Genomic DNA, 19462 nt, shown 5'->3' with positions numbered 1-19462 from the left:
CAAAATCGTCAGTTTTCCTAGTTTGGTCAGACTGGCAGCTCTGCATTGTATTGCCCCTGGAAGGAAATCAGCCAGCCGTGGCAGTGAGAAGTATGAACAGCTTAGTGGCAATGAATTCTCTCCATGTCTGTTTATTCCACGCTGGCTTTAGCCTTCCTCCTTCCCCCTCTCTTTTCTGATCTATCGCTTTTCGGGGTCTTCGTTTACTCTGGATCTCTCCCATACATCTGGGCTATTTTTCATCTGACAAATATGAGTTCACTTACCTGTACAAGGCATTCCGTCTGACTCCAGGCTGAAAAATGACCTTTAGTCACGACTTAAGTGTTTATTCAACCCAGGACTTATTATCAACTCTCTGTCTGTGCTTTGGTAGCGTTAACTTCAGAAACCTGTTTTAGAGCCAGGTCAGTAGAAGGTTCACTAATCTCCCTTGGTGGATATGGCTATCGGGGAGCGCACCAGGAGCCAGAAGACATCTGTGTAACATACAGATGGTGTCAGGCAAAAAAAAATGGCACACATAAAGACATATCATCCCTCAGAGAAGTGCACATCGGAGTATTTCCTTTTTAAAACCGTGATATTTATGTCGGCACATGCTCTCAGCATATGTAGCAATGTCAGGTCGCTTCACAGTTGAGTGTGATAAATTTAGCCGGAACCTCCAGTGTGGCCCATAGGCACACACGCTCATATGTGCGGTTATGATTTATAGTTTTTTATGCTCCATTGACGGAAATGGTTCCAGCGGAGGCTTATAAGGATGTCTTGGGCTAAGCCGTGCATTAAGCAGTCTGTATCCCTTTGTTTCTCTACTGTTAACTTGTACAGTGACTTGTGCTGTGGCCCATGGGGGAGGGAGAGGACTTTTTAGGATTCCATTCCATTGAAATCAATAAAACATCCGCTCCAGTGCTAATAATTACCACCCTTATCCTCCGCCTCCTCCCTGTCCTAACTCCTAGCTGCACCCTGAGCAAACTAGAATCTGTCATTTCTACACACTGAATTAACTGGTAACCAACCACATCTTACGTCTTCTGTGTAAATGGTTGAAGGGTTTTGCCCCCCTTCGAATAAATGTTTCAACCTGCTGTGTGTGTGTGGCTGGGTAGGGAGGGTAACATCCTTTGTGTGTGTGTGCATGCATCTGCTTTGACTCTGAGCATATGTGTGTCATTTACTGTCCACATGCACCAGAGGAGGAAGCGCCATGGAGAGGATTTGGGGGAGCGACCGGCGATGAAACGTTTGATTGAGACCGCTAAAAAAAAAAAGAACCAAACCCCCTCAGCGCTCGATCCCCAAACCGCTGGGCTGGGCGTGTGGCGAGAGAGACGTCAGAGAGGAGAGGAGGGGAAGTGGGGTTTGAGTTAGACTTGATAGGGCCCACATGTGCAGAACTCTCCTCTAACTGGATTTGATGTTCTGTGTTCATCCCTATTTGTCAGACCTTTTAGGTTCAGTTGCCGATTTGACAAGTGCCTCCGGGACTCAAACATGGTCCTACAACAGTGGAGGCTGTACAGCGAGAGGCCCCGTTACTCTAGCTGTAACCTACACTGCGTGGTGTGTCCAGGAGCGCAACATGGCAGCTCAAGTTCTCTCCCCTTTTTTGTTTTTACAATTTCTCATCAGCGGTCGTTTGTTGTTGCCATGAGAATGAGGCGGCACGCTCTTTCAGGACGTTGTGAGTGTTAAGCTACAACAAACCCTCTGCCTTATTGCACGCAGCCGTCCAGTCGCGCTCCTCAGAGGGTTGGCACTGCGACAGGCGGGCCATAAAAATGACAACAGTAATTTGGGGAGACACAGCGGGCTGACGGCTCCTGTTCCATGGAAACTCCATCGCTAACCCCCGTGCCTTATGTGGAAGCTCAGTGTAACTCTAGCACTGAGTACACAGATACCAGGGGCCTCACTGAGACTGGGGCTTTGAGACATTAAGATCTATAAGTAGTTATGCCCTGACAGATAGGCTAAGTAGCATGCTTTTAAGGGTTAGGGGCTTGTGTCTTGAGTTCCTTTCTTTAAAAGGGGTCCTGCAGTAGTACATTTTTCAGAAAAGCTGTGTGAAGCCGTTGTTATTTAAGAACCACATATATTTGGCAATTGACAGTCTTGTCTTGACAGGCCATACTTGATTACAGCCCCCCACCCCCAACCCCCCCTCCATTCACGTACCGTTCCCTCTCTAAATCTCATGTTGTCTTTACAAACATGCACATTCTCTCATTTCAACACACCACAGTGTTTAGCCGTTATCCATGAAAACGTGTGTCAGTTTTAGTCGGAGACCCCCCTGTCAAATCAACCCAGCAATGCTGTTTTGACACATATTCCCCATGGAAACAGTGTAACACAGCCTCAGTGCCATAAACACACACACACATACACAATGTCACAGCTTGGTAATCTAAACTTCACTCGGGGCAGAAGTCACCTTGTCTGCTACATCAACAATAACAAGCGCTCCTTTCATGGGACAAGTCCTGTTCTGTCCAACCACGGGGATCTGTCAGAGGCACCTGGGAATAGTCCCGTCTCTCTTCCTTCCTCTCTCTGTCTTTTTCTCCTCCCTGCCAATCACTCACTCCTCACTCCCCTCGTTATCTTCGGGGGAACTCTGGGTTATGGTTAAGGTTAAGGTTCATGACAGAGACGTAGAGTTGAAGAATCCTCTATAGGACATAATTCTTTTTGTCTCTGTGCGATGCTGTCGAGAATGAGTTTGAGTTGATTTTTTTTGTGTTCTTTGTCCCACAGAGTGCCAAGAGTCTTCTGAACAACAAGGACTCACGTATCCTCTGGGCCAAAGACGACCACTTACTGACCACTGGCTTTGATATGGTGAGGAAATCCACATGCACATGTAGTTGTTGAAATAATAATAATAATAATAATAATATACTTTATTTATATAGCACAGCTTTTCTAAAACACAGTTTACAAAGTGCTTCACAGTATATGAAAAGATGTGTGTGTACAGTGTGTGTGTATGTTCAAATGCATGTGCATATGTTCACGTATGTGTGTGTGTGTACCTCAACCATGTCCCACTGTGTTTGTTTCTACCCATCCGTGTTTACAGTACTCTCACCATCATGTGTTATTGTGTGTGTAGATGCGCAGTCGGGAGGTGAGGCTGTGGGACAGCAGGAAGCTGAGCTCCTCTGTAGCCTCTGTGTCACTTGGCTCTTCCAGCGGGTGAGTACTGCATTAGTCTGCAACCACTGCCCCCCATAACTGACCTGCACAGTCATCACACTGACATTATTGCACTTGTGTGTCTGCCAGTGAGAGAGAGAGAGAGAAAGAGAGAGCGTGTCATGTGTTACAGTACAGTGTGTGTGTGTGTTCTTTGGCATGTTCAGCGTACAATATATGTGTGTGTGGCGTTTGCGCGTGCTGAATGATATATGAAGGGCCTCCGCACACTGTGAGGCTTCCCCTCTGCTGCGGCGCTGGCCGGACCTCCCAGAGCTCTGACACTGTCCCTCCACATTCCTGCCGTTTCCTGGGTCAGAGCCACACAGAGAGACTCCTATCCACTGTCCTGTCTAAGCAGGGGAAAGAGTGTGTATCTGTGTGTGTGTGTGTGCGCTCTGCATCCCTCTGTCCATAACCAGGGTGAAGGGTCAGGCAACAGCAGCAGACACACTCACACTTTCCCCCTCGCTCAGTCAGCGCCTGTCGTTTCTACTCCTGACCTCCTCCTCCTCCAGTCCCTCGCTCCTTCCGTTTATTTTTCCAAACGCGGCTGCCGAGGACCGGAGGAGAGCGGGAGCGTGGCCGGGCTCCAGAGAGGACGGGGATGGAAGGATGGAGGGAGGAAGGGAGTGGGAGGGGGCGGGGGTGAGGGTTTTCTTTGTCAGATCCAGCCCATGCATTTCAGCGCTATTATAAACAGGCTGGCGGGCCAAGTCATTCCAGACTAGAGCAGGCCAAACTTCGCCGGGCCAGGCAGCATGCTGTGGTGGATTACTGTAAAAAGGCAGAGAGGTAGCAGCACAGAGAGAGAGAGAGAGAGAGAGAGAGAGAGAGAGATTTGTGTGTTTATGTTACTGCTCTGTGGTACTGCTATGGCAGCATAGACATCACCTCTGTTCTTTGGCACAAACGATTGGGACTGCCTTGTGCCCAAATTAAGTATACACATATCTGTATGTGAGTGTGTGTGTGTGTGTGTGTGTGTGTGTGTGTGGTTGCGGTGTTGCGTTAGGAAAGCTGTGAAGATGTACTCATTTACAGTGAATGCTGTAAATTCATGTAAGTAGCGAGACCGGATTTTACTAGCCCAAGACTACCACCGAGAAGCACTCTCCGAGGAATGCCATTGTGTGTCCCTTCTCTCTTGAATCTGTGTGTGTGTGTGTGAGAGAGACGTTTAGGAGTTGACACAGCGGGGTCCTAAATAACAACCTCCACTCGCCCTCGCCCTCGCCCTCGCCCTCCCCCTCTTCCTTCTGCCACTCATCTCCATTTCCTCCGCTTCCTCTTTCATTTGAGCGAGACAGATAGTTGCCTGTCTGAGTGCCTCTTTGGAATCCATCGCCTTGTTTGGTGCCAGCATACTTTTCATGGAAATGAAGGATATCTGACGCCGCAGAAGAATTTTTTTCCTATAAAAACATATAGTGTATTTTCAACAATCCCCACAACCATCTCATACATCTCACGAACACATCAGGAATTTGGTGTCTGCTAAAAACCACCGAAAACAGTGTTAATTAGTTAATTTATTGCAAAGTGTGTCTCCCTGGTGTCTCTGCTTGTAGACAGAGGAATGTTGAAGTTTACTCTGTAGAGTCTGTAGCTGCTGTGTTGCGGGTGTGATGATGGCGCAACTAGAAGAGAATGTACCAGCAGTGTGAGGATCTCCGCCGAACTGTCCTGCTCATCTGGTGACAAGCTGTTATACATTCCTGTTACTCAGCCACCGTCTGGTTCTCTACGCGTCTCTGTCCGCACGTTCTCACATCGGCAGAAGAGATGACATATTCTTTGGATTTAGTAAACCAGTTTCATTAAAAAATAATACTGAAGGACTAGCTTTCCATTCTAGCCCAGCCCTTCAATCCCCTGTATTTTGATACTCGTTGATTTTAAAGACTGCGATTTTCCAATGGGCATAATTGCAGGGGCGTGTGCTGAACCGTGGGTCAACTGCAATAAGTCCTGTATTAAATCACTTCAATCGCCCTGAACAATCATTGTGTTCCCATTTGTAGACTGAATGGGAGTGATGTGAGTGATTGTCCTAGATGACTATCATATGCTGGGATGGTGTGTCAGAGTGCTATCATTCCCAAGGACACCTCCCCTCCAGACGGCTGCAGACCAGCGCTGATATAAAACAGATAGGCAATCAAATGACCGATGAGGCCTTGCCCTTTACCGCCATCCCTTCTCCCTTCTCCCTTCTCCCTTTTCCCTTCCTCCTCTCTCCCTCCTCACCCCACCACCTCTCCTCCTCTCTGCCCCAATATTGGCTTCCTTTTTCTTTCTACCCACTCATTTCTTTTCTGTTTTTCCTTGTTCCTCTTGGGCACGAAAAATGTCTCGGTTCAAGAATATAATGGACTGATGTTAAAATTCACTAGTATATTGTTTTGGTGTTTCTATATTTTGCTGATAATGTACTGATAAAATCAAAGCAAAAACAATGAGATTTTGGTATAGTCACTGTTTTTTTGTTTTTTTTTTATAATATTGACATCTATACTAGACCTTGGGGTGGGGGAGGGGGGGTGCACCTCTATAAAGTTACAGTATATAAGTGCATTTTCAAATTTATGATTGGGTTCAAAAGCGCTATGATAAGGCTTTATGTTAGCTAACACTAAAGTAGTGAAGTGAAGTAGGGTTCCTTCCAAAGAGATATGCACTTCTCACTTTGTCACTGAAGAAAATCTTCATAAGCATGTATATCAGATACATTATTTTTCTTCCCAAACAAATACATCCTTACCATCGCCCCATTCCTCTCCCCCCACACTTCCTCTTTTGTCCTTATCCCCCATCCACCCCCTCCTCCATCCTTGTTCCTTCTATCCTTCGCCCCATACCCAAGGCCCTGTCTGTGCTCTGGACCTGAGCTGCTGCTACAGGCCCAGGCTCCATTCCTCTCTGTTAATCTCCACACTGGGACACATCCAGAACACTGTCCAGAACTAACCAGGCTTCAGGAGTTAAATTGGGGGGAAAATGTAATCGCTACTTCCCAATCATATCCATCCATGGGCTGGCCAAACGCTTTATTAAGCTAAATAGCTTCTAGACGTACTCTGCAATCAGCAAACGCAGATAACAGAAATGGCAATCTGACGCTAGGTTTGTTTTTGTTCAAAGTGCATGGCATGGGCAAGGTCAAAAACACTCACTGCTGCCGGTTGTTTAGTCATTCTTATCTTTTTTTAGCAATATCCTATAATAGAGCTGGGGGATGGAGGCTTGTGTCTGTAGACTTGGGCCTCCATCCACTAAAACAAGTCACTCTTCATTCAATATTTCACTCTGTGTGTAGTTTGTTAGACAGTAGCACTATATTATCATTCAGCTTGTTCCCTTAGGCAGCAGCATGTCCTCATGTTCCCTTTGGCCTTCAGGGCTCTTGCTCTTTGTCTCTGGTTTGTTATCATGGTGGGTTTTCTGTGGAGAATTTCCTATTAAAGCAGCATTGCCTCAGTGCATATCTCTTGTTTATGACAAAGTGGCTCTCTGAAAGACAGACACATGCATTCAGAAATAATCATAGGGGAATTCGTCTTCCCTATTCTCTGCACTTGATAGATTGAACGGTACTATTGAACGAGAGCGACTGAGGAAACTCAAAGTCAAACATCCGTAGTGGGGCATTCACTCCCTGTCATTTGAGGCCTGAGGTGCATATAAAGATGGATTTGTTCTTTTTTTCTGGTCTGCTTTTAATTAAAAGGGCTGTGGTAAACATGGTGTGTAATTGGAGCAGCGAGCTGGCTTGTATCAGGTTAGCTATGCTACGTCAACAGCATTCAGTAGGACTGTTTTCTTTGGAGTGTCACAACGAAAGGAGGCCCGGAGCATGCGCCAGTAAAATGGGGTTGTGGGTGGAATATAATTTGGACGGAGAATAATAGAGGGGAAATGTTTATTTTTCGTTTGGGGTTGAAATGGAGACTGCAGAATCATGGCATGGAGGGGGGATGAGTTTGAGAGGAGTGTTTTAACTGTGTGCAGGTAGCTATTACTGCAAGCCCGTTTTCCATACAGGCTGCAGATCTGGACACCGGAGAACAACATGGATCTCTCTGTGTTGCTCTCTCCCTCATACTCTTCCCTCTATAAACCTAAATTATAATAATGAGTTTAATAGGGCCTCTAAGCCAGCTGCAATCAGTGAACTTTACAACTGGGCCCGATTGCAACCAGCTTGCCGTGTAAATGCAGGAGACGTCATGATGATTATCCAGACTCCCCCACTTTACCGTTACACACACACACACACACACACACACACATAACCTATAGGGTCATCCTGTTGATGCATGCTTGCATAGTAGCTTGTAAACTCGGCATAGAGCTGACAGGGAATTCTGAGAGGGTCATTTGGTTGGGATTCAGCGTGACGAAACTATAAAGTCGGGGAGAGTTTAGGGTTTTACCCCTTTAATTTCCCCCAGTCACTACCAATGTTCTTCTCCTCAAATACATGAACCCATTCAAGTACTCACACACATTATTCACATGAACACACACACACACACACCGCATCTTCCATTACATCTCATCATGGCAAACCTCGGGGCTGCTCTGTCTTTTTTCGGAGGTGAGGCTGATGAAAACGGATCACTGTGACCCAGTTGCCCGCCAGTATCCAGCCTGCCGATTGGAGTGGACAGAGGCCCGTCCCCGGAGAGCCGACCCCACTGTTTTCCCAACCCAGTCACGGGTTATACAAAGAACGCGCCCTCTGAGGGAAGCACTGCTGACAGACTGCGTTGTTAGCTGTGGGGTGGGGGTGGGGGGGGGGAAGGGGGTTATTGTGGTGGATGGATGAGGGTGAAGTTGGCGTGGGTGGGAGTGCCCCAGGTGTGGCACTCAGACGCACAACCCCTATTGACTCTCCCCAATCTCTCTCCGTGTGTTTGTGTACCGGGGTCGTGCCTGAGAGCAGGGCCCAGTCATCCGGTGTAATGGATCCAAACTCCCTTTAATCAGCTGGATTGGGGAGGAGAGGCCTGTGCCCCAGAAAGGAACCAGCCTTCACAGAACAGTCCCCCCTTTCTCCCATCCCGGCCCAGGCGCTCAAAATCAATCCCAGATGAAGGCTTTCCTGTGGGGATTAGGTGCAGCTGCAGCACCGCTAACCAAACCAGGCCAGAAAACGCCACAGAAAGAAGTTCTGTGTGTGTTGGTTTGAACGCCAATTTGACCTTGCTCCTTTCTCAGAGTTTCGGAGAGCAAGTGGACTTTTGTTGTTCGGCTCAGAAAATGTTTAAGGTGGATGGAGACTCTCCACTTTAGAGCCAAGGCCATGGTCAGGTGATCCTCTGGGTCAAGTTGACGGCCCAGCCCCCCCCCCCCCCCCCCAGTAGGGCTTGGGTGGGGGAGGGTCGGGGTGAAGGGGGAGATGTGACCGCACGCGCTCTGTCAGAGAACCTGAACCCTGCGTTTTGACAGTTGAAACGCGGTGTCTGGAATCTGTTAGTCATTTGGGGTTTCAGCTTGCGATTCAGTGGAGGGGGGAGTTAGGCCAGGAACGGAGGACGAAGAGGGAGGAGGGAGGTCTGAAATCCCCTCATTTTTTAAAGACATCGTCTCACTGTGGGCTTTTGTGGGCTTTTGGTGGAAACTCGTGTGCCGACCCCAACCTCCTTTTCACTCCCTAACGCCCCCTTGCAGTGGTCCTCCGTTCCCATTTCACCCCATGTGATCAACTCAAAGAGCAAAAGGTTTATTATTCCTGGCTCAACTAAGCTGTTTGAATATCCTTCAATGAACCCTCTCTTTATCCTTACCTGGCCACCTCTTTCTCTCTCTCTCTGTGACGTTCTGTCGTCTGATTCTCACTCCTCCTCCGCTCTCTCCTTCCTACACAGCAGAAACGGAGAGAAAGAGCAGAGCGTTTGAAGGTGCTGGCGTCTGGGATTCCAATTAAGTGGCTTTTTTAGAGCAAAGCCTAATGGAGCCTTCCAGCACTGGTAAAAACACGTGGAAGTATGCGGAGCGGCTGGCAGGGAATATTTAATATAATTCACAGAGGGTTTTGATTTCATCCCACAGGTATTTGCACAGCACTCCGGGGATCAGAAGGACCCTTTTGTGTGAACTCCCCACAGAAGGAAAAATAGAAACCGTTGCTCCCTTCCTCCTCCAGCTACCTCTCCTTTCCCCTCCTCCTCTTCTTCCATTTACCTTTACTATATTTTCTTTTATGGTTTGGATTATGATTTCATGCAGACTGCACTGGAGCCGATTTGTCAAGGTTCTGCTACTCTGCCTTACGTGGCAGTTTAAAACGTCTTAATGCTGTTAAGGTAATTGCTCAAATGACTCAAAACTGGAAGGCTTTTTCTGGAACCTCTCTCCAGTCTGTCTCAGTTTTGAGACGGTGTCAGACTTCACTTTCCATTCTTTAGAAAGAGAGCAGCGGGAACCGGTTGCACTTGCAGCTGCAGATATCGCTTTTCTCTAACATCTGGAAGAATGTCCTTTTTCCCCCCTTTTATTAAAATGCACTGGCAATAACATTCGGGATCTTTGCCCTACCAAAAACCTTCACACTACTTTGCACCATCCCAAGTCTGTTTCAGCACTCTTCTCCCTGCTCTGCGGGGTAGATATCCAGTAGCTGAGCCTCAGATGGAGATGTGAGGAAGGCTGGGTTGGCAGAGGACGCAGGGCTAAAGTGGAAACAGCACTGGCCATTATTCGCAACACATGGATGCAATGCTAGGAGATGAATAAACACACTGCTATTAAGTATCAGTGCAAGGGGATACTATGTGTGGAGGAGCCCCAATGGCAGGTTCAAGGAGACCTTCCAAACAAGCAGCAGCTTGTGTGAAAATTGGCGCAAGGTTGCCTCACTGTCCCATTTTTTTCTTGATTGCCCTTAGTTTCTCATACACCTCTTTCCTAGTTTTCCTTTCTCTGCATTTCATCTTTTTGCTTGAAATCTCCTTTACTGTATACCTTCTTATTCCGTTTGTCTACCATCCTTTCCCTCTCACTTTCTATTTTATGTCTTTGTACCTACCCTCTTTTTCCCCTGTCTCCCTCCCCAACCCTCATAGCATCTGTGTATTTTTAAGAGTCATGATTGTCCCTTTTGAAAGAGCCAGGAACCATGGCGCGGCAAGAGCTCCTGTTTTTAAATCATGCCTCTCTTTTGGACGCTAGTCACCTCTTGGATGGCTGCCACTTTTCTCTGCAGTGGTAGAAAGAAAGACTGAGTGATGGAGGGACGTGTGTTTCCCATTAGTAGATGGTTTCCTCTGCCCTGCACCCCCACCCACCCCAACCCTGCAGCCTGGCCCCCACCGCCGCCTCTCTGCCTGCTGCAGATTGGCAGCCTGTCACTGTGCACCTCATAGGCTTGCAAACAGTAATGGAGGTGCGGAGGGAGAGTGAGAGAGACACGGATATCGATGCACACAGACAAGCCGGACTTGCACATGCCCACATAATTCATATGCACAGACACACGGGAGAGACAGAGATGGATGGAGCCTCTTAAATTACACAGCCCAAGATAAAACCTAGATAAAATTTGTGGTAGTTCCTAACCTCCGCTGATTCGTCAACTTGAAGGGCCATTTGATCTAAAGCAGTTGAAGCTCAAACCCTGGATCGCAGATTGCCAATAGTGATGCCATAGCTAAGCTCACAATGTCTGGGCCAGTGGCTTTTCTCCTGTGTAAATGGTCTGTGTAATGTCAGTGCAGCACTCATCCACATCTGGCACAATAGCAAATCCAGCCCAACTTTCCTCCTTTTTTTAAGTGGGTTTGACTGAGCAGACTTTTCCTATCATTTAATAGAGAGAGCAGGCAAGGTGGATTGTCTGGTCATTGTTTTCTCTTTTATGATCATGTTTCCATGATAGAAACCAGTGATCCTGGGCCCATCATTGGCAGGCTCACCGCTTCGCAAGGAAACTCTAGGAAACTGAAGGAAATTCTTCATTAACGACGCGCCGTGATTGGCCGGTGGCAGGTGGGCCACATGTGCTCTTGGCTGATGTCACTTCTCATGTGGGCCCTATTTGTCTGCCCACACTGTGGAAACATGTCAGCGTCAGTGAGGCAGGAGTAATATGCCACGCTTAGTTTAATGGGAAAAGTGCTGAGGCATGCCGCTGCTCACCGTCTGTGTGTGTGGGTGTGTGTTTTTACTACATAACCGGTCATTTGACTGGATGCTCTAATGCCTCACTGTGTTGTCATTGTGTTGATGCACCAGAGGTTGAGACACACAGGTGGGCCAGACGTGTGTGTGTGTGTGTGTGTGTGTGTGTGTGTTTGTGCACATGTGGCTGAGTGGTAGGAGAATAGAGAGGCAGAGAGGGGGGAACGGACTGAACAACATCACTGCCTGTCAGGCTGAGCTCGTCTCCATGGAAATGTTATGACAACAAAAGCTGTTCTGCACCTGCATGGTCTCCCTGTTGTTCTGCACAGGGTTGTGTGAGTGTGTGTGTGTGTGTGTGTGTGTGTGTGTCCACACATGTGCACTTGGCTTTAACCAGATTAAAAACTTCATCAAAATGTAATTGGCGGGAGCGTTGGGGAGGTGGTGGTGGGCAGGAAATAATTTCCCCATTGTGTGAAGAGAAAGAAAGTTAGAGGGGGAGAAGAGAAGAAAAGGTGGAGGACCCTCAGGGGGAACACCAGTCGGTCTTTAGTCTGCGTGCTCTTCAAGGAGCTCCTTTGGGCTTTCCTGGTCTTACATGGACTGAAGGTCCTCTGTATGAAGCCAGCTAACATTATTTCAGCAAGGTCAATTAGTCAGCCAGCTATTGTATGGGCGCTTTGTGCTAGGCTGGGGGGCAAGGGACTGAAGAGTGGGGGGACAAGTGGGAGGTGAAGTCTTGTAAAGGAGTTGTGAGTGTAAGACCTCCATGGTGCCTTGGCCATCTTTTGTCAAATGTTTTTTTCCTTCAGGCACAAAAGATGACAAGGAAAGCAGACATAATGATGTATGTAGTGATAATGATTGTTGACTCAGAGAAGGAAAATGTTTCAAATGTAACATTTAGTCATTTAGTGTGTTAATCTGCCATTTTGAATTAGCAGCCGTTTATAGCGCAAATAAACGCTGGTGCTTTCCCTCTTTGTTGTGTTACAGGGTAAAAATAGACCCACCAGTGTGGCTGCAAGCATGGGTGCAGGCAATCAGACCTACATGGATGATTGTGAAGGGGGTAGGGTGGGGTGAGGTGGTCTCCCATAAAGCCTATAGAGTTTCTCACCCATACCTCCCATCGCTAATGTCTCCTAACTGTGGTTGCTCTTCCAGTGCATCACCCATTAAAGTGTGTGTGGGGACACAGGGCATGAGAGATTTCAGTCCAAACTTACAATGCCATTAACCGCAGTGTAGGGGCAGTGTGATGTGTGTGTGTGTGTGTATGTGTGCGTGTGTGTGTGTGGAGGGCACATGGGGCACAGGTGTCTCTAACACAGTAGGCCAACCATGAGCTGGAGAGGCCACATTCCTAAAGGCTAGCTGGGTAGGTCACTCTGACACACACACACACACACACACATACACACATACATGTCTGGACCAGTCTGCCATTTCTGTGACTTTTTCAGCACACACAGACCATCGCCAAACAGCATTCATCATCACTCAACAGGATTTGATAGGTGGAATGACATAGACTTAACCATCCATGGAAACGGTGTCTTTCTTTACCCATGCATCCAGTAGCTGCCCATAGACAAGATATTTTAACAAGATAGCACCCATCCAACCAAAAAATATGAACTCCACTCTCCCTCCTCCTTTCTCTCTCTCTCTCTCTCTCTCTCTCTGTATATCTCTCATCTCTCAGTGAAAATGTGCCTCTCTTGGGTCGTTTTCTCTGGTTTCTTGATTTTCTTCCCGTTTTTGTGTGGCTTGCCACTTCTAGCAGCGATCTTTTTGTCATAGGTATTTTGTCACTGAAAAATACAGACACTGTCAAGCTGCTGTCGTACCCAGTTCTGTACCTACATGTTTACTGTAGTCTTTTTTCTGTGCCAATGGTTTTCTTTATATCCCAGCTGTGTGGATCGGAGCACGGAGGGTCTTGGAGTGAGGTTGAAAGCCCAACTCCTTCACAAAGCACCTTAGACAAACATATTTGACCAAAAGACCAGCTTGGAGAAAGAGAAGAGGCCCTGCTGCAGGAAAATATTTGAGGGGCCAGTTGTTCTTCAGAGGCCAAAGGGACAAAGCTGGGGTGCTGCTGGGCCTTTCACGCTGACCCGCCTGGATGCTGTTCTGGGGGAGCAGGCCTTTCATTAGCACTGGGCTGAATACAAACACAGACTTGATGGACGGATGACGATAAGGATGTATACGCACACATTTAAGCATGCACACGCAGAGGTGGGCTGTGTTTTTATAACTTTAAAAAAAGAGAAAAACTTTGTGTCCTGCTCATCTGCCATGACTCCTTTCTTCCTCCTCTTTCCCTCTGCAGTCCCCCCCCCCCCCCCCCCCCCCCTCCTCTCCCTCTCCCCACATCCCAGCCATCATGGTCCATCCATGCTCCACTGCTACTGTGAGGCTGAGGGGGGACCCACAGCTGGCCTGGCCGGTCCGCTGTACAAACTCCCTCCACTGCATAAACACACAACTCATTCTGGTCTTAGAAATGTTTCTGCTTGAGCCCACACTCCGCGCTGGTCTTCTGTCCACAGACGTCTTTACACTTTGAACACTGTGGCGTACGTCTGACCTGTCTTAGGTCACTGGCCACTGGGGCGCTTTCAGAAATGACACTCTGCTGCTCTGTTCAGTGTTGGCTTCAAAGGCCCAGTACAGTACAGTCACAGTCATCTTTGTTTATTCTGGGGTAGTGTGCGTCTGCAGGTCTCCGGTAGGTTAACACTGGCACTATTGCTCAGCCAAGGCCATTTAATGAACCAGCATGGACACACACACACACACACACAATTCTGTCCTCTCTTCAACACAGGGACTTTTTCTCTCTAAATTTATCCCTCCTTCTTTACCCTGCCTTGCATGCAATGCCATGCTCATTCCACCTTTGCTATTTTACTCTTTTTTTTGTTTTCTCTCTCTCTCTCCCTCATCTCTTCTTCCCCCCCTAGTTTGGCCCTGATGAAGGAGGGGAAGAAAGATGTTGGAAGTGGAGTGGAACCCCACTGCCTGCCAACCACACGTGGCAAAAACAGAGGCTGTTAAAAGACATGGGGCCTTCGAATAACACACGCGAACGCACACGAGCATCTCCCAACCTAAAAACCACGACTGTTGGAATAAGTCCCATATAAATAGATAGCTACCCTATGGAAGGGAGGAGAGGCTTGAGAGAGGAGAGAGAGAGAGAGAGAGAGAGAGTGAGAGACACTGACACAAAGAGAGGGACAGAAAGAAAGAGAGAGACAGACAGAAAGAGAGAAAAAGAAAAGAATGTGTTGGCTGCTGAGATGGAGTTGGCACCGGGTGTTCTGCTCCTGACCTTTCGTGGGTTTGTGTAAATTATATCCCTCACGAGGGAAAATATGTGGTGGTTGAGCTGGAGAGACCCCCCCCCCTCTCTCTCCTCTCTCCATCTCTGTCCGCTGTGTCTCTGTCTGTTGTTACGGAGCGCTCCATCCATCTTTATTTTAGACCCCCCCTCCTCTCTCTTCTCCTCTCTTCCTCTCTTTCTATTTTACTGTCTTCTTCTTTTTCTCGCTCTCTTTCTTCACTCTTTTGCTTTATTCCCCCCTTGTCATACCGTAACAACTCCATTCCCATTTTCTCCATCCATCATTTCTCTTTCCTCTATCTCAACCCTCTACTTCTCTTTATATCGCCCCCCCTCCCTCCTCTCCTTCTTTTCTCTCCTTCCCCACAGTTATGCTATTTTGTGCTGTGCATGGAGGATACATTTAGCTTGTGGTCGTTGTGGAAGTGATGGCTAGATTAGTGGGGGGGGGGGGGGGACCTGGTGGATCGCTACCTTCCCCCAGCCGCAGTGGGCTCTGTGCAGGCTGATGCAGACTTTCCACTGGGATGAACCCAGCAACTTGGGGTGCCGGCCCTGGCGCTCGGCCGGCCTGCCCACACCCCCAGGCCACAGCCCGGGCTGGCAGGCACCCACGCAGGCACGCGGCGTCAGCCTGCCCAGCGGGTGTCCCTGTTGATGTTTGTCTTGTGCGGTGATACTAAGACTAGTTTCTGGCTGTGCGATGGTGACCGTAGCACCACCCAGCCCGGGCGCCCGTGGGACACCACCCTCTCACACCAGGCAATGCCCTCTCCGACCCTGGCCAAGCCCTGGACAGTCGTGGGGTGGATGTGGCCTTTGGCATCAGTCATCGCCACTGGACCGGACAGAGGGAGGCTGTGGCTGCGGCTCTGCATAGAGCTTAGGCCGTACTTAACAATGTGTAGCTTTATGTTCTACTTAGAACAACTTCAGTACCCAGATGTTAAGTACTGCTCATTTCAAACACAGCGGAGAGTCAGCGGAGAGTTACTAGAGGCTTACACAAGCTTACTACATCTTGTCAAAATATACCACCAAGACAAATATACAGGCCTGTAACTCCATTTCCTTGCCCTTCAGATCTATAAAAGGACGTCTGTGTGCCCGTCTCTCTGTTTGGCCCTGACTGGTTGGGACGTGTAAACTGGCCCCTAATTAACCAGACGACAGCCTGTAAAAATCAGCCTTTTCCTGCTCTGCCACTCATTCACCAGCTCACTGCTAATCAGCACCCAGACACTTGTGACTGTCCAGACCCTCCCTATGGCCAGGATTAGAGGATCAACACTGTGTGTGTGTGTGTGTGTGTGTGTGTTTGTGTGTAATGGCTAGTTCTGAAACACCCCTCCCTCTGAGTGTAATGAGCAGGGAGGAATAAACAGATGTTTGTTGGCCGGGGGTTGACGGCCCATTCCTGCGGGGTCAGAGTCCACAGCCTGGGGTCAAAGGTCAGGTGGAATCGGCCCTGCGGCGGCAGGATGTTTCAGACAGCCATTATGTTTCTGCCCAGTGTGCGCGTGTGTGTTTGGGTGGGATGTGGATGTCTGTTTGGGGGAAATGGAATTAGTCTGACTGATGTGGATTACTGAAGTCAATCCTTGTGCCGGAACACTGCGGGACGGCACACTCCAAGTGTTGTCTGGAAGTACAGACACACACACACACACACACACACACACACAGGTTAACTAACTTAACTAACAGATCAGCCCCTTAAATCGTACTTGCCAGTGTCATGAAAGGAACAATTAAGTGTGACATTACGGTTGTTATTTCTATCTATGAAAACAATATGTCTGATAGCTTACAATACATACATAGCATCTAATCCATTTTAAATGTGTGGATGGGTCTCCGTCCTGTAAGAGATGTAGGTAAATTAAGCTGTCTAACACACAGACACCATGAGCTGCTATTGTGATGAAAAGGATTACAAGCTCATAATCCGTGCCTGTCGCCACCCTCCACTCAGTACACACACACACACACACACACACACACACCAATCTTCTAGAACCACTTTAAAGCACGACATGTCTGAATGATGTATTCCACACTACAGCGCCAACCTGTACATTGCTTCACGTCTGAATATCTGATGTTATTTTATTTCCACAATGTCAGACATTCCTATTCGCGCTGCCGTTGCTAGACCGGAGCCAACAATTCAAGCGGAATTTTTCTTTCACTTTACTTGGCCGTACCCATAATATGCCCACCCACATTAAAGCTTAGCTCGGCTCAGTTTGAGATTGCACAGGAGTTCCAAGCAAAGACAGATGCAGCCGCCGACACTGTCCCAGGCTGTGGAATCTGCAGATGTGTATACACAGCGCTGGCATGATGCAAGGAGAGTTTGAAAGTCCGCGCAGGATGTGTACACAGCAGTGAGTGATGAATGTCTGCTGGTGTCTTAAGGGGGGATGTATCAGAGGCCGGAATGCTTGACCCCGCGACCTTAGCTGGCTCGCTCCCTGTCGGCGCGATGCTCTGTAAGTTATGGACGTTATGCTTCTGCTGTTGTGTTTGTGGTGCGGGGTGCGACTTAAACACGTTGCCGTTCCTCTGTGAAGATGAGAAATGGGGGAAAGAAAAGGGAACTGGAGAGAGAGAGAGAGAGAGAGAGGAAAGAGAGGAAGATAGTTTCCATGACATCGCAGCCAGCCCCCATGTTGACCGGCTGGTTTGCCTCCTGTTGAAAGGGGTAACGCATGAGCACATGAGAGATTGTTTTCTTGTCTTAATCAGTATTTCCTGTAGATTTTGTTGTAGATGTAGGGGATTTGGGGTAGTAATTTTGGTTCTGAAACCCAAATTCACACCCAGCCCCATTCCAGGATCAGTTCCAGTAGGGGTTACAGATTAGGAATGGCTCTTATTTGGATATTTATATCATGATGTAAATGCTGTAATTACAGTTGTAATTGTTCTGGTTTTTTTGGGTAGGCAAAGCAGTGAGGCCAGACGATGAATTTACACTGTATTTCCATTTTTTTTAGCTGTGGGGGCAATTATGCAGCTGGTGGAGCCACCGCAGCTAAATTAATGTCCAGGAAATACTGTCTTAATAGAATGCTGGGTCTCTCCAACTGAGCAGCTGCCTGCTTGGCCTGAACTTAATACTACATTACCTTTTACAACATAGAACAACCATAGACCCCTCCTTTTACCCTTATTTGGAGTGCAAGGGTGTGTGTGTGTGTGTGTGTGTGTGTGTGTGTGTGTGTGTGTGTGTGTGTGTGTGTGTGTGTGTGTGTGTGTGTGTGTGTGTGTGTGTGTATGTATGTTCCCTCCACTGATCCAGCTCTGAGATGAGATAATAGGCTGTGTATTATTGTTTCATCAGCGAGGGTGACTCTGCAGAGCAGGCTGTGTTTTGGGTCGGGATCATCCACTCCTGCTGTAACCCCCCTAGAGTCACATTCATCAACACGCTTTATTGCCTCAGTCGTGGAGCTGGAAGCTCACATGCACGTGCGTATGCGTGCATGCGCAAGTGTGTGTGTGTGTGGGGTGCATGGGCGGATGTGCATGTGTGTGTGGCCCCTTGTGGTGACAAGTTAGACATAATTGACATAATTAGATTATACATCCCATGGTTGTTTTTAATGTGTCAGTGTGTGTTGTCATGGGAGGGTGATGACTGGTCTTCATTTCATACTATTCTCTTCCAAACACAGCAGTACATGGCAGATGAACAGACAGCAAAGACAGTGATACTCAGTGATATGAAATTGTGATTATGGATTTCACTCAAAAGACTTCTAATGGGGTTTTTTTTTATTTTTTTTTATGCAGACACTCTTATACCATATTCAAAGGTCTGGGGCAGCAGGCTGATAATTAAAATCTGATCTAAATTCATTGCATTTGTGTTTGCCTGCAGTATGTATGTCTGTAAATAGTACAGTGTGTATTTGAGAGACAGAGGTTCTTTTGGTGGTCTCTTAGCATGACCTCAGGCTAGGAGTTAAGTATAATTACAGTGAAATAAATATGGCTGGTAATTTCTCTCCCCTTTCTTTCTTTTCTATTTTCTCTCTCACTCTGTCTTTGCTGTGCCGTCTTCTGCTCTTCTCATCTACTCCTCCTCTACTCCTCCTCCATGCCATCGTTTGCCCCTCTAGGATAAATCTCAGTGTGCATTCTGTGGTAGAGGCTATGTGTGTTTGTCCCTGACACACATACGGATGCCAATAGTTGGGCTCTTATTTCTAAGGTCACTGAGGTTTAATTTTGAGCAAAATCTGTTTTTTTGTGCGTCCACACCTGTCACTTAACGCGTCTTGGCTTTATTGGACGACAGTCGCATTGAAACGTCAACTGTCACTGTAGCCTCAGTTCTGTTGCACTGAGGGTTGATTTTGAAACACACCAGAAACGATGACAGCTCCCGGTTATTGTCTTGTTTTCCTGTTTCTGTTGTCTGGGGATGGTTTTGGTTGGAAGTGTTGAGGTTTGGGATCCTGAAGAAGAAAGGACTGTATGAAAGCCTGCGGCCAGCCAGACACTAGTGCGACAATTGAGCCCCTAGCTAACCCCTGGTGTTTCTAACCACTAGCCCCAAGACCAGCTGCTCCGAACCGGCCCGGGCCTTCTTCTCTTCTCATCACAGCTGTTTTCTTGCAAGGGGCATGTGAGGTGAGGAACCTTGCTCAAGGCTAGCTGTAAAGCCTCACACATCCAGACCTCTCCGCACTCATCCCAGTGAGACCTTTTTAAAAGTAGGTTATTTTGGCACTCCGTCTCTCTATTTGGCATTGA

General features: G+C 47.8%; 1 protein-coding gene across 1 annotated transcript in view; it reads left to right on the top strand.

Moving 5' to 3' along the window:
* The window catches only part of coro7 (coronin 7), a 115396-nt gene that overhangs the window by 30490 nt on the left and 65444 nt on the right, over window positions 1–19462 (top strand). Inside the window, exons 8-9 of the mRNA XM_071908427.2 lie at window positions 2770–2853; window positions 3128–3210. Of these exons, the coding sequence (XP_071764528.2) occupies window positions 2770–2853; window positions 3128–3210 (167 nt within the window). The remainder of the gene's footprint in view (window positions 1–2769; window positions 2854–3127; window positions 3211–19462) is intronic.

The sequence above is a fragment of the Centroberyx gerrardi genome, chromosome 7, assembly GCF_048128805.1.
Source record: "Centroberyx gerrardi isolate f3 chromosome 7, fCenGer3.hap1.cur.20231027, whole genome shotgun sequence".
NCBI lineage: Eukaryota > Metazoa > Chordata > Actinopteri > Beryciformes > Berycidae > Centroberyx > Centroberyx gerrardi.
The sequence above is the reverse complement of the archived record's forward strand: the minus strand, read 5'-3'. Positions and strand labels throughout refer to the sequence as shown.